The following is a 14470-nucleotide window of genomic DNA, read 5'->3' on the forward strand; positions in this document are numbered from 1 at the left end:
CCTGTGTTACCTTTACTGCAAAGCCTGCTGCTTCTGGTAATCCCACCACACCGGAAAAGGGTAAGGAATAGTCCCGGTCCCAAACTGCCCTCAGTGAACCAACTTCTGATATTCCTTGCCACACATGGGCCATTGTGGAAAGCAACGGATGTGCTGTTACCTGCAGATACCAAACATCACCAGTATCCAGTGCATCACATGTGCAGTGCTTCAGGACACATTGAACATCAAAGGCACCACATCCAGCCCATTCCTGCCCTGCCTCCAGTGCTGGGGGCTGTTTTTATCACACAGTGGCTGTCTCCTGCTGAGCGCACAGCACAGGCAGATCTCCAGAGACACGACAGACTCACTCTGATCATTGTACTCCAGCTTTCGGTGAGAAAGGCAAGCCACGCTCTCTCATGTGCTCTGAGTTCCTCTGAGCACTCCAAATGGCACAAAATTGCTCAGGAAATCTGCCCATCCTGATCAGCTGCTCCAGCGCCAGCCACAGCTGCAGGCACCTCCTGGGCACCAGGGATGAGCTGACAAGGGGAGGACAATTGGGGACAGAGGGACCAGAAGCAGCTCCCTTACCATAATGCACATCTGGCCTCTGGAGGCTACCTGTGATGAAAGCAAGCCTTTACTGCTCCACCTGCTTCATGGGACTAAAGGATCAGGGAGCTCTCCCAGCTTCATACTCAGCTTGGCCTCAGCACAGGACAGAGCCAAGCTCCTGTGCTGTTGAAACTTCCTCCATTTCTCAGATCAGTAAAGCAGACCAAAAGATTAAAGTGATGATAACATCATTCTTGTTTTCATCAAATGTATAGAAATATTACATTAATGTCTTTTCTCACAGCTGGGAAATGATGCAAGGCCTACCGTGAAACTACAGTGTGAGGATCTTTCCTTGTGGAAATATCACATACACCAAAACTATATTCTGAGTTTTTATTTTAACAGTTGCCAAATTCTGTTCTAATATATACACATACTTATTTTCTCCACAAGCCCCTGGATAATTATCAAGGGAAGTAATTTGGCTTTCATATTTTATTTTTTAAATGAGAAAGGTAAAGACAGAAAATAAGACAAAATACATTTCATGTTGCCATTGATCTATAGATTACAAATATATATAGTTTCCTTCCAGAGGAAGAAATACTAAAGAAATATTTTGCCCATATCAAATGAACTTCTGAAAAGAGGAAAAAAAATTAAAATATATTATTCAGCTCCCCCCCTCCCTACCACAACAATCACTCGTGCTTAAAAAAAAAATTGCATTCATTTGATTTTCTCCACTTCTACCAAAGAAGAAAAACTTATCTGGATAATGACCTGAGTTATTTTCATGGTTTCCAAATGTATGTAACCCCAATGATCACCATCTATCAGAGAGCTATCCCTAGCAAGGGATGTGAAAACAAACACTGGTGGATCTTTTGAATCAAACAACAAAGCAAAATTCAAAACTGTATTGCAAGAGTTATGCCAAAAGTCAGCCATGAGCATCTTCATGGGCACTGGTTTGACAAAGTAGAAGTGGAAGCTCTGCTATTTCATCAACTGAGATATCTGTAGCAATTGGAAACCCAAAGATGAAACATTTTATTTATGCCTGTGTATTTGTTTGCTTTCTCTTCTTTTATGGTTATAAGACAGAGAACAGATGAGTACAGAAGACGCAGCTGGCCTTTACAGCAGCTAAGCTTTACATTTCTAACCTATTGTGGGTAACAAGGCAAAGAGCTGCTGCTTGTCTTTCTCCAGGGACAGACTCCCCAAAACTTGGCTCCCTTGAAGAATCAGATAGTTTACAGGTTCAGCCAAAGGAGGTTTTCCCATTCCCAGTGTGACCAGGCCAGTGCCCATTTGTTTGTTGGCAGCAGTGAGCCCCGGCTGGCAGCTGATGTTCCAGGTCTCCTTGCTCCCTCAGGCTGTGCTGCAAAGGGGACTGGGTCTGCCATCGAGTCCATCAGAATTCCCTCAGCCTTGCACAAATCTCTCCCCAGTGTAAAATCCATCTTTTCAGAAATAAAGAACTAAAGAAGCTATCAACTTCTAGGCAGGCTGGAAACCTGAGAAGAGCTGGGTCAGCCATTACAGGCATAAAAGTGATATGAGAAACCTTCCTGATGACTTTCTGCTCTGCCATTTCAACATGCAATATCCCATAGAGATCTTTTCCATACAAATGCCTGTCTTGTGAGGATACCATAACCATATGCCCAGCAATGATGAGGTTGGGTTTTGTCACTGCGGTAAATCTGACTGTGCCCAAACCCTGGGAAACAAGGCAATAAGCAGCATCCCCTCCAAAAGCAAGGAAACTCCATGGGGGCTGAGTACTGACAACACAGCTTCTGAGAGGATGGCAGGGGAGGGAATGTAGCTGGTAAAAACACTGGATATTTCTTAAGGGCATCCAGAGCTCCTCAAACATTTTGCTACTGCCTGACCATTTGTGAAGACAACACAGAGATAACAGGTAATATTTAACTGATGAGAAGTGAGGGGAACAGGAGAATAAAAGCAATGCAGGAAACTGTAAGGATGGAGGATAGCCTGGTTGGGTGGCTTAATGTACCGGTTCGTTTGGATTTTGTTCCCCCACACCCTCTTTACTCTTTCCTTTTTCCTTTTTTTTTTAAATAAATTATACAGATGAACATGGGAGAAGTTCATGCTACTTGCTGGAAGCAATAAAGGTAAATTTTCATGGCCTATGGATTCCACAGACCTTTGAATGTCCCACCTCATCCATCATGGGCTAACTTATGGAACAGAACCGTTCCCAGCAAGACTCAGTAGCCCTTAGAAACTGGTGGCATGTCCTCAGGTATTTTCCTCGAGAGCGAGAGACACGTGGGTTCCATCAGTTTCTTCCTCACACGAGGCCCGAGTGCCTCGGGTGCAGTCTCGAGATTTCCAGGGATCCTCTGGGACATTTTCAGACATCAGACTGCTGTCTCCAGGTCCTCGTGGGAAACCATTTGATAGTTTTGTCGACTCTCCAGGTAGGAGGCCAGATCTGGATCACCAGCTTGCTGAGCCCTGTCACGAGGGGTCTTACCCTGTAATAAGAAACATGAAAAGAAAGTCTTGTGCTAACACATTTCGAACAGATAATTTCTAGACAGAAGACAATTAACAAGTCAGAAGCCTGTCACGGACGTATTTTATGAAATTTCCTTTCGTTAGGATCTTCTGAGAAGCTGAGAGGCCTCAGAAACTAAATGTAAACAATAATTATCTGCTGTTGTGGAATGCAACAGGTGCATCTTTGATTGGTCTGATGTGGTTGTTTTTAATTAATGGCCAATCACAGTCCAGCTGTCTCAGATTCTCTGGTCAGTCATCTTCTATTCTTTTAGTATAGTTTTAATATATAATTTTCTTTTAATATAACATATATTATAAAATAATAAATCAGCCCTCTGAAACATGGAGTCAAGATTCTCGTCTCTTCCCTTGTTGGGGTTGCCTGCAAATTCCACAAGAAGCCACTTGACTGGATTTCTTCTGTTTCAGAAAGCTTTTTGCAATGTACAATTCTACCATCTGAACAAGAGATGATAGAATCATAGATGACCTCTCTTCCCATTATAGGATACCTCATAGAGCCCAAGAAGGCAGAAATTGCTTTTGATTGCCTGGCTGCAGCAAAGGTGCTTCTGACTCTGGAGTCCAGAGAACCAACTCACTCTCAGCTGCTGACCACAGGGTGCTTGTGCTCAGAAACTCCAGAGAGGCAGCTTCTGGACCATGTTCCTAAGCAATCACATTGTTGGAATGACAGAATATTCCTTGGATTTCATTTTTCCCAGATTTTTTTCTCAGTCAAGCTTACACCGAGAGTGCTGTGGTTAGTGTCACATCAGTGAGCATAGGAGCAAGCCAAGGCAAAAGAAAACAGTTAGCCATCCTCACAAAGCAAGCCAGCCACAATAACCAAGCCTCACAGATGCTGTGCAATCAGAAACCAAGGCTCCTGCAGGTGGTCCTTGCCCACAGGCCTCTCTTTTGACCACACAGGAGGAGGACACTGCTGTGCCATGGAGATGTCTCATTCACACCCACTGCACCGAATAGTTTGAGGCCAGGCTCTCACTATGGTGACAATGACCCATGTTGGGGACTGAACTGAAGTCTCTTGTGTTTGTTTAAATCAATACAGTTTTCTGTATAAAAATAGCTTGCTTCAAAGGAGCAACACACAAGATTGAGGCTCCTTGTGTGAGCCTCGGCACACACAAGGAAGCCTCAGCCACGCAAGCAGCAGGGAGGATGCTGCAGGGTCTCACTCAGCACAGGGGATGGTGGGGGCTGATGGAGTTGCCTTACCTTGGAGTCTGTCTTTCTCAGAGAGGCTCCTGCATCCACCAGGAGCTGGCAGACGGCGCGGTGGCGCTGGCAGGCTGCCTTGTGTAGTGCTGTCTCCCCCCTAGACCAAAGCACAGAAGGCAGCCGTGAGACACAGCACAGCAATGCACATTTAGGAAGCATGAGGAGCAGAGCATAGACACAGCAGGATGCTGCATTTCTGTAAGGGTCCCTCTTGCTGACAGAGGTAGGCTTGTGCACTCTCTCCCTTAGCATCTACATCCTTTGACTCAGTAGGAAAGTCTGCAATGCACAAATAGCAGACGAAGAACTTCTGAGGGATGGGAAAGAAACATTGACAGACTTTATATATTCAGAGGACTGAATGTCACATTCCCATCCAACCATCAGCTCTGTTAACTGCTGCAGAGCTAGCCACCTTCCTATTTCACAGCAGGCAAAACAGCAACAGGGTTTGTTTCTTCCTGCAATTTCTTTCCTCAACCTCATTCTTGGAGCCGTCCTAGAAAAATCCTACCCATCAAAGCTATGACTGGTGCACTTGCTGCCCCAGTTCTGATGCCCTGCTCTCTTGGATGTATGAGAGCAAGAACTCTCATGTTCTTCCACCACTGGACTGCTGAGCTACTGGGGAAGATTAAATACATGCTTTTCAGAAGAGATGACTGTGTGGTGGGAGCACATTTGTTGCAAAGCTTCTCACTCAGACTGGAACTAAGTCTGACAGGATTCTAAAACTGTCTGAAACTGAATTACTCTTTACTGAGAGTAAAGAAATCTATCTGGATTTGCCTAGGAAGAGAGGAAAGTATACTTTGAAGGGGTTGTAAAGGGGTCCTTAATGCCAGTATCCAACAAGTAGGGCCATTACATAACCTGTGAAATAACAATTTACAAGAAATACATGTAGCAGGACAAATCTTGCACCTATCTACACAAAGTGCATAAAGGAATCTCAGCCCCCATCTATGACAGGGGATGTTGAAATATTAAGAGGCAGCTTTGTAATCAATATGCCCTTGCTTCATCAGAGCTAGTATCAGAATAGGATACCATCCTATTTCCCCCCGAGGACCAGAAGACAAATTCATACTGCCAGTTACAGCTTGAGCCTTCCCTTTCCAAGGGTTAGAGGTAGAGGAACCTCTGTAAAGGGAAGCTCTCACAGCTGTGCTCACTGACACTTGATGTGGTTGTGCTACACTCCTGGATGAAAAGAACCAGTCCCTGTCACCCTGTCACCTCTGGACTTCACTCATGCACCTTGTGCAAAAGGTGTTCTCTGTTAGCAGAGGAGGGCACTGTGGGATGAGAAATGGTAGGCTTGGATCCCTAGGAAAAAGACTGCTTTTATTTCATATGTATTACACATATTTTCCAGGATTATTCATGCTTCCCTTACATACTTTCATGGAACTTTGATCATACAAGGTGTAAAAAATTGGGAATTGGAAAGGAAAGGAATTTTTTGGGGTTGAGTTGTTGCTTTTTTTTTAATAAGAAGGGAGCTGATGGATGTTTTAACTGCTTGATGGAAACCTTCAACTGCACAAGTCCTGGACATTTAGGAGAGCTAAGGCAGAGCACCCTGGATGAATCAAGAAGGGACTGAAAAAAAAAGGTGTAGAGCAAGAAAAGTACTTTCCTGACTTTTGGAATTTGCTCTTCAGGTTAGTCCCTTAGTAGCTGGAGGCCAGAAACATCAAAACACAAGGCAGGGCTTCTATTCCTCTAGAAAGATTAAGGAAGCATGGGAAGCAATAGGGAGAAAGGCCCCTGCAAATCCAATAAATGCTTGTTTTAGGCAAGAAAGGCACATATGACACGGTTGATGTGTGGTTTTTAGGGGGCCTTGTTTGTTTGGTTGGTTTTGAAGAGTTGTGTGATTTTATAAGCTTTTTCCTTTTTAACAGTTTGCATTGAAAACCAAGATTCTACTAGTTTAACACACATAACATGAAGGACAGAGCAGGTTGTACTTACGTTTCACTGTCTGTCATGTCCAGCAATTCAGATGGACCTGCAAAAGACAGTCAGGTATGTCATAAAGCATTTGTCTGCATGACTAAAAAAATATGTCTACCAGGAGAAGATTCCCAGTAAAAATATATAAAAGAAGCCAAGTGAAAGTTAAACCTGTGCAAATATATCAAACTTCCATGTAATATTTGCTTGTGTAAGCCCTTGCACTAATAAAATTCTGGATGCACAGTCACTGCTGGAGTGTCAACAACAGGGAGTAGCAGCCTCTAAATTATACTGGGAATGAATATTCATGGAGTTTATTTTCTCACTCTTCACCTTGCTCAATTAAGTGGTTCACATAAGTACAGTACATTGAAAATGCTGATATGCTGGAAACCCTGATATATTGCAAGTTAAAATCTATTGTTGGTATTAGAGGGAAAATGTCATTAGGAAGTTGAAATTAGCCAAATTCCATCCTGAATGACATCCCTGTGCTGCTCCATTTAATAGTGTTATACAAAATGTAGATCAGGGTGGAATATTCCCAGCAGTCTTTATATTGATATGCAAATCCTGTACTCTACTGGTTAGCAATGATCAGGAAAGTAAGATTAAGAAAAACAGAAAAGATTTTTGTTAAGTGGGAAAAAATAATACATTTGGGTTAATGTCCTTTTGTCCTTGATATTCACTACAGGCAGATATTTATAGAGGCAAATTCCATCGCTGAATTATAGTGACATGGAAAGGCTAGGATCTGGATATCACTTGGAAAAAACAACTTTTCCTTTGCAGTCTGTCACAGTATTCTTCTCTCCACTGCTCTGGAGTGTAGTATTAAATGGTATAGGGCAGTTAGCAAGGGGAACAGGAAAACTTTACAAGACTTTTCCTTCCTGCGCATGAGTATTTCTCTCCAGCACACTGCGACTTTGAAATTCAAGAGTCCTCAAGAGCTTACAGCAAATCTCACCTGAAACTGAGGAATTTCACACTACTTGCTTACAAAGGCCTACACACAACCTCTCTACACTCCTTTTACTTTGAGTGTGTGTCAAAATGGATCAGAGCAGCCTGTCTTTACCTCGCTGCTTTTACAATGTACACATGGAGTATCACTGGGGCTCCTGAGCTGCAGGCAGTTCCTTCATTTCATCTTCTACCATCATGAGAAAGGGTGGTGCTTAGTCCTCAGTGCACAGGGCATTGTGTACACTGCATACTTGCCATGACAGTTCTCCAAACTCAGTAGCCACTGTCAATTATTTAATGCAGCCTGGCTCTACCACCACACATCCTCACCCCCACACTTGGAAGTTGTGTGTTCGCTTCTGCCTATCAAAAAGAAGAATCAGTCACTACCCCTGAGCTCCCAGGACCACGAAGAAGGATAAGCAGAGCCTCTTATTGAGAGGAAAAAAAGACAATGCCTGAGAAATTAACATGACAATTAAAAAATACACATGAAGAAAAAGAGTCCTTTTCATTTCCTAGGAGAAAATCGTGTTCTCTCAAAAATAAAGGTAATTCCCCATAGCTTCCTGCAATGCCACATCTCAGTGATAGGTAAGCAGGAATGGCTTGCAATGTGTTAGAGAAGACACTGCCACCTATTATTTCTGCTCGTAGTTGGAGCAAGGATGGTTGTACTGCCAAGGTGGAACAGGGTGACAGGTCTGGCTTTATGGGACATAGAGGTACTTGCCCAGGTAAGCTGAAGAAGCTGTTAAAAGGTAAGTAAAGGTAGTAAAATAGAGAGTATTCAGAAGAATATGACCTGAGAGGGAGAAGAAAGCTGGGACAGAGTGGGTCTGGAGAGAAGCCATGGGTAAAGGAAAACTGGTGTGAAGCAGGAAGCAATAGCAGGGCTAGGACAGAGGAGCTCAGTGCTGAGTCTGTGAGTACAGACCTGAGGAGATGACAAGTACACCTCCCCTGAGTGCAAAGGGTGCTCTCCTGGATACTGTCCCAAATTCAGCATTTCGTGGGAGAGCCCTGACTCCATCCGAGTCATACTGGGGTTAATAATTAGCTGCACAACATGGTACCAGGATTCTTTAATTTCATTCTCTCTGGCCTGTCTCTGAAGCTGGAATGTCCCAACTCACAGCCTGAGCGGTGCCCTTTACTTCTTTATTTTATTTTCACTTGTGCTTCTCTTAAACCATCTCACGCCCTCCTCCTAATTCCCTTTCCCCTCTTTTTTGGACCTCATTTTTATATCAGTCTCCCTGGCGCTGCCAACCGACCATTCCAAATCCCCCTCTGCCCGGGGACAAAAGCTGCACAGATGTGGGAAGGGCTGGCACTGGGAAAGCTAAGGCACTGTCATCCTGACCCAGCAGGGAGGCGGCTGTTTCACTCTGGGACAAGAGGCACAGAAAGAAAAGGGGACCAAGGCACGGAGAGAAAGAGGACAAAATAACCCAATAGAAATCCGGAAGGGAAATGCATGAGTGAGATTTCTATCAAGGAAAACAGCAGGAGGGGAAATAAAAACAAAAGATAGAAATGTGTGGAGAGGTGGAGGGAGGGAAAAAAAAGAGAGAGAAAGGGGAAAAAGAGACTGGGGGGCTGAAGAATGGCAGGATGGGGACGGGGGACCGGGTGGGGGGAGATATTCACTTGAAAAGAGCTGAAAAGCATGACACACTGAGGGGAAGGCCAGCTGAGATCACTCTCTTTCCTCAACATTGCCCATAGGCTGTCTGTGTAGAATTATTAACTTTTTTCCTTCTCTCCTTTTGCTTTCTTTCACTCCACCAAAGCCCTTCTCCAGCTTCTCAGAAGGCAAAGCAGCCTGGGCTGGCTATGGGAGGAGGGAAGGCAAGGAGACTCAAAAGCAGCTGCTCCTTCACTGAGCTCACTGCAATAAAAAAACCCCAACACTAAGTGACCATATTTCAGAGGCATTTCCAAAATATACAGCTCCACACATTCTTGAAAGGCCTCTGAGCCCACAGCTTAGCCCTCTCCAATGGATGTGGTTACAGTTACCCACAGGAGACCCACAGATATTAACCCCTGCCAGTCCTGCATCCTGTCAGTCCTTCATAGAGCTGAGGAAGAAAGGTATTTACTCTAAGCAATAATGTCAGACATCATCAACATTTCTGTTTATCTGCCAAAACCCTCTTTGTTTAATAACCTGATTGAGGTTATTATCTGGGGGACAAAACTGGATGAGGATCCTTACTTTCAAAGTAGGAGTATTTTTAAAATAACAGTAAACTGGAAACTCAGAACTATTTCTAGTCCTTTCCCAACATCACACCATCACACTTTTTTTTTTTTACCTGATAGGAAAATTAACAGTGGTCTTTTCTGCTTGTGTCTTTTAGGTCAGAATTTCCACTGTAATATAGAGGCTAGACAGGTTATGGGAGCATTCCTTCCTACATGTCTGTCAGCCACATTACCCTAAAATTTGGTACACTTGAAATTAAAATAGGCTATGTTATACCTTGTGCCTTTCAGAAAAACTAAACTGTCTTCTGCTCAGGCCCCTCATAAGTGACCACTACCCTAAAACATTCTGCAAATTCAGACATACTAACAAGTGTCATGCAAACTCATTCAGTGTTGCTTTCTGATGATTATTCAAACTTTGTCACTGACACACATCTCTGTCACAGCAAAATTTACTTTTCCAAAGCCTTCCAAGGAACTTCTGAATCTGGTCAGGATGCAAATCCAGATTCACTATGTCTCTTAGCTCTGGACTTTGCAGTGTTAAGATTAATGAAAGCATAATATTTTTTTTAATCAGGGGATGCCTTCTAGTGAAGCAAGGACATTGAGGTTTGAGGACACAGGAATGTTAAGGATAGGATGCCCTACATATTGTCTGTTGCAGCAGAAGTTCCCACCACAACCTCCTAAGGCAACTGTAAACGTCTTTTCTCTCTTCTGTTTAAAACCAAAATACCATAGATGAACTTCATAATTCTTGGCTGTCTTTTAAATGTCTAGAGAAGACAAAGACAAGGCAAATGGAATTATTTGTATAATGTTTATAAATTACAAATATTTCACAGCTGCCATATAGAGACTTCAATCCAAGTTTGATACCAAATACAGATGATTTAGGAGACCCCTCTGCTAACAGATCTTTCCTTAATTCTGCTTATGTTAAGCAAATAGACAGTTAACTCTTCTCTAATGTACATGCTAATGGATGCAATGCAGTTGCTGACTGCAGCATTAAAAGGCTGTGGTTGCGATACCTACTGAGTTTGGCCCTCAATTTCTAGCTAAGCATTTCTTACCTCAGTTACAGATGAGTTTTTAAAGCTGACTCTTCTACTAAAAGTGAAAGACTCCTGATTTAGGTGGGCAATCTTCAATGAGTGCTAGGTCTGTGTCTCTATGTATCTGCCCTTCCTGCACAGGGGATAGAGACAAACTGTTTTACTGGAGCAGCAGCCAGCACAACTCTTCCTGCAGCAGCAAGCAGCTGTTGTCCTGACACCTACTACACTGGTGCTTCAGCTGCTATCCCAGCCTTGTGCTGGGCCACTGTGAATTATCTGGCAGCACTGCACAGCAGTCCCCCTGCGTGACTCATCCCTGCTATTTCTATTTTAAGATAGGTTATTTTCCTCCCCTTAACATCTGAAATCATTCTGATCATGATCACAGAATAACCTTTCATATAAATGTGCCCTGCATGTTTGCAGAATAGGCCATGTCCACAAAGGACAGCTTTAGCCCCACTACACCATTTTCCTTCCTTTGTGGTTCTGGTTCTGTGCATGCCACTCCTGTTCTGCATTGGATTCATCCCACTGTTTTTCAAACTAGAAAGGTAAAGTTCCTGGAGCAGTGGGTTTTTCTTCTTTTGTTGCAGTTGTTTTTTAGAGATATTCAGAAGATTTTTCCCTGTGTGGTTAATAATAGATTTTCTTTGCTGTGTGCTTGAGGATATTTTACAGTGGAACTTCTATTATCATTCACTATTCTCAACCGTCTATTGGGAAGCAGACAAACTCCAGAAGAAGTGTGACTGGGCAGAGGTAATTGCCACAACAGAAGTAAGACTCGTTTTTATGAAAATTTTATGGGTGGATATTGGCAGAAACAAGAAGCTCCACGCAGGGAAACCCTTAGATATTAGTAGCATTAGATCAGGTCATGTACAGTAATTAATGCTGAGAAGATGCCAAATGCCAGAGAATGCAAAGAAAAACAAGGGCATTATGATGATGATGATGATTCAGCAAGAGAGCTCATTTGTGGCTGAGAAGTGCCCAGAGTAGAAATGAGTTTCATTAATTGCTTGGTGGGAGAAGAGAGGAGGCCTCTATTAGATTGTGCATTGTCCCATGCACTCCCTGATCCCCACAGAATGTTAAACAAACAATGCATTTGGAGAAGCCCAGAGGACATATGTCTGGAAAGCTGCAAAAGCCTCCTGCCATCCTTGGGGATAAAGAAGGGAGAGAGGAACTGAGCTGACATTTGCTCAACCTTCTGATTTGTCTTTGTCTAACAGTCCGTAATCCCTCACATTTCTCTATTTACTTCAAAAATTCCCATGGATTCCCTGCTTACATTCTTATCAGTTTAAATTATCTCACTTTAAATATTCATCAAAGCAACTGGGTCAGACTGTCACTAAGTTAAAGTATATGTGTCTAATAAAAATCCTAGAGACATGTTGATGAATTGGTACAGGTCATGTGCAGTGTGAGAGGAGACATGGGGCAGTTAGAAAATAAAGCAAATTATGCCTGTCTACAGAATTCAGTGGCACATGGGTGCACTGTGACTAATGCAACAATCCAGAGCAGTCCACAGAAGGTAGAGTTAGCACTGGTAAGGTTTGCTGGAACTGGTGAGAAAACCAGTCATTATTTGGATGTAAGGCCAACTGCGCTGCCCTATCCATATGTAGGTATCTCTACATAAAGGAGTAAAAGAACAATTCAGCCCCTCTCAGTCAGATTTTTGGGGCATGCTTCAGTTGTCCACTGAACAGTTATTTTGTGCTGTTTGATATACCTATGGGCAAGCCTTGGGATGCACTTGGAATGACAGAGATGCTTGCTTGGGCTTTAGCCGTCAGTGCAGCTCAGGCTTCCTCTGGGCCTTGTGTGTTATCTTGTAGACCCAAGCAAATGTCTTGGATACCCAAGGGCAAATGATATTAGACATTTATCTTTATCTAAATGAATAAAGTGCACAGGTAACTGTTGCCTGAATCACTTTCTGGGCTCCAATGACTACCTTGACTAAGATTTCCTTTGAGTTAGTCAGGTTAGAAGCCTGCTGCTATTAAGGATGCCCTCCTCACTTCCATCTGCCACCAAATGTGCCTCTGTCACACAGAGCAAATGAACTAAGTCACAGATTGCTGCTGACAGCACAGGAACTTGGACCTACAGAATACCTGACACTTATATGTTAATACCTAATTTAGGGGTCAAGAGTGAAGAGATGCATTGTTGCTTCTTTCTTTCTTAGGAGCTGTGCTTTTTTCTTCTCTCTGTAAAATTTGTGCAATACCTCGGAGCAATAGCTAACACATTCTAATTACCAGGGGCAGTCTGTGTTCACACTAACACTGCTGCTGAAATAATGTAGCTGATTTTGACAACCAGAAGTCGAAATAGCCATTGATATTTTGAAGTGGGGTCAGAGAAGAGTTAAGACTAGAACACTTTTCCTACAGTGAAGGAAGCTGATAACTGTGACTTCAGCTCTATGTGCAGAGCAGTTACTATTTTACTGTGCCACTCTCCAGCAATGAGGGAGCAAGGTTACAGTGGTTCAACAGGCAGAAGCTCCTAAATGTGGCTGCCTCAGACACAAAAAGAATAGTCTGTAATCTACTGACAAAGAAGAGAGAAAAGGAAAAAAGGGCAATAGCATGATCACAGTCCATAAATACAAAATGGAGATCATAAGTTTTTGCTGTTGGGTGGTCTTGAATCTAACAGATATAATATTCTAAGGCTGGAATGGAAGCTAGATGAATTTGTCTAGATATAAGGAAGCAGATTACTGACCAGTGTGTTACTAAATGCTGAAATAATAACAATGGTTGTATGGGCTCTTTGTCACTGTAAATGTTTTAATAGAGATTAGATGCTTTCTACAACATATGCTCTAATTGAAACACAGTTCAGAAGATCCCTGTGCCAAAGGTTTTAACTAAAGCTTCACACAGCTTCTTCACAGCCCCCCAGCTGATGCAAACGTGTAAACACCACCCTCCTCAAAAACCATTCTAATTCTTCTTTTGACACTTTGCCTGGAGCCATCACTCTCATTGCTATCCCATTCCCAGCCTCCTGCTCACACAAGCTGCAGGTGGACATTGCACTGAGGGACACCACAGATGAGTGAGGCCACCTGCAGCAGCCCAGTGTGGTTTTTGCCTGAGTGACACTTGGCTGAGGTACAGCTCTCTGTGGATCTGCCCCCTGGGACTCACCATGCTCCAGGATGTATTTCACAATCTCACCATTCCCAGTCTTGGCAGCGTGGTGCAATAAGGAGCAGTGATCAGGTCCTTGGATTAACAAATTGGCTCCTTTTTTACAACATTCTATGAACTAGAAGGAAAAAAAAGAGAGGTAAAAAAAACATACAGAAGGATAAGATGGGAGGAGCAGAAAAACAAATATGTCAGTAAATTCTTTACTGCTTCTCATTGTAAGTCAGTTCCAAATAGAATAACATAAAATAAAACATTAATTTAAAGCCAGCTTTTAGGCCCTGATATAAAACATCTGAAACCAGAAGTATTGACAATTATATGGGTTAAGGAGAACAGTCTGTATTTCCTAAACAATGAGACATTGCTACTCTACTGGTGATGATTTATTGCTTGCAAGGAATGCTTGCAAACCACATCTGGTAACACTGTTGGGATATATTAAAATATATGTACTTGATAAAAAGTTCTGGCTTTTTTGCTGAAGACTCAAATTTTTCCTCAGCACAGGAGTCAAATATTTTCTGACTAAATCAGAAAACTCCAACTCAAAATTCCACAAGGAGATGAGGTGACTGTCATGGACCTCCCTTGTCACAGTGCCCCCTGTTCAGGGCTGGCTGAGGTGGAAGCAATACATGGGGTAAGAATAAGAGGGAAACAGCAAACAGGCAGGTCTCAGAAATGCTGCAAACTTTGGGGGAAGGGGGGTGGGATTTGCAGTGC

At 43.0% G+C, this 14470-nt stretch overlaps 1 protein-coding gene across 2 annotated transcripts in view; it reads right to left on the minus strand.

Annotated features, from left to right (window-relative positions):
• Window positions 1-1240: 1240 nt before the first annotated feature.
• DGKI (diacylglycerol kinase iota) overlaps window positions 1241-14470 on the minus strand; it is a 200229-nt gene continuing 186999 nt past the window's right edge. For both annotated transcript variants that reach the window (XM_030960423.1, XM_030960422.1), the window contains 4 exons: window positions 13742-13862; window positions 6319-6355; window positions 4336-4435; window positions 1241-3065 (listed from right to left, as the gene is read on the minus strand). In XM_030960423.1, coding sequence (XP_030816283.1) covers window positions 2949-3065; window positions 4336-4435; window positions 6319-6355; window positions 13742-13862 — 375 coding nt within the window. In that variant the 3' untranslated portion in view covers window positions 1241-2948. The remainder of the gene's footprint in view (window positions 3066-4335; window positions 4436-6318; window positions 6356-13741; window positions 13863-14470) is intronic.

The sequence above is a fragment of the Camarhynchus parvulus genome, chromosome 1A (genome assembly GCF_901933205.1).
Source record: "Camarhynchus parvulus chromosome 1A, STF_HiC, whole genome shotgun sequence".
NCBI lineage: Eukaryota > Metazoa > Chordata > Aves > Passeriformes > Thraupidae > Camarhynchus > Camarhynchus parvulus.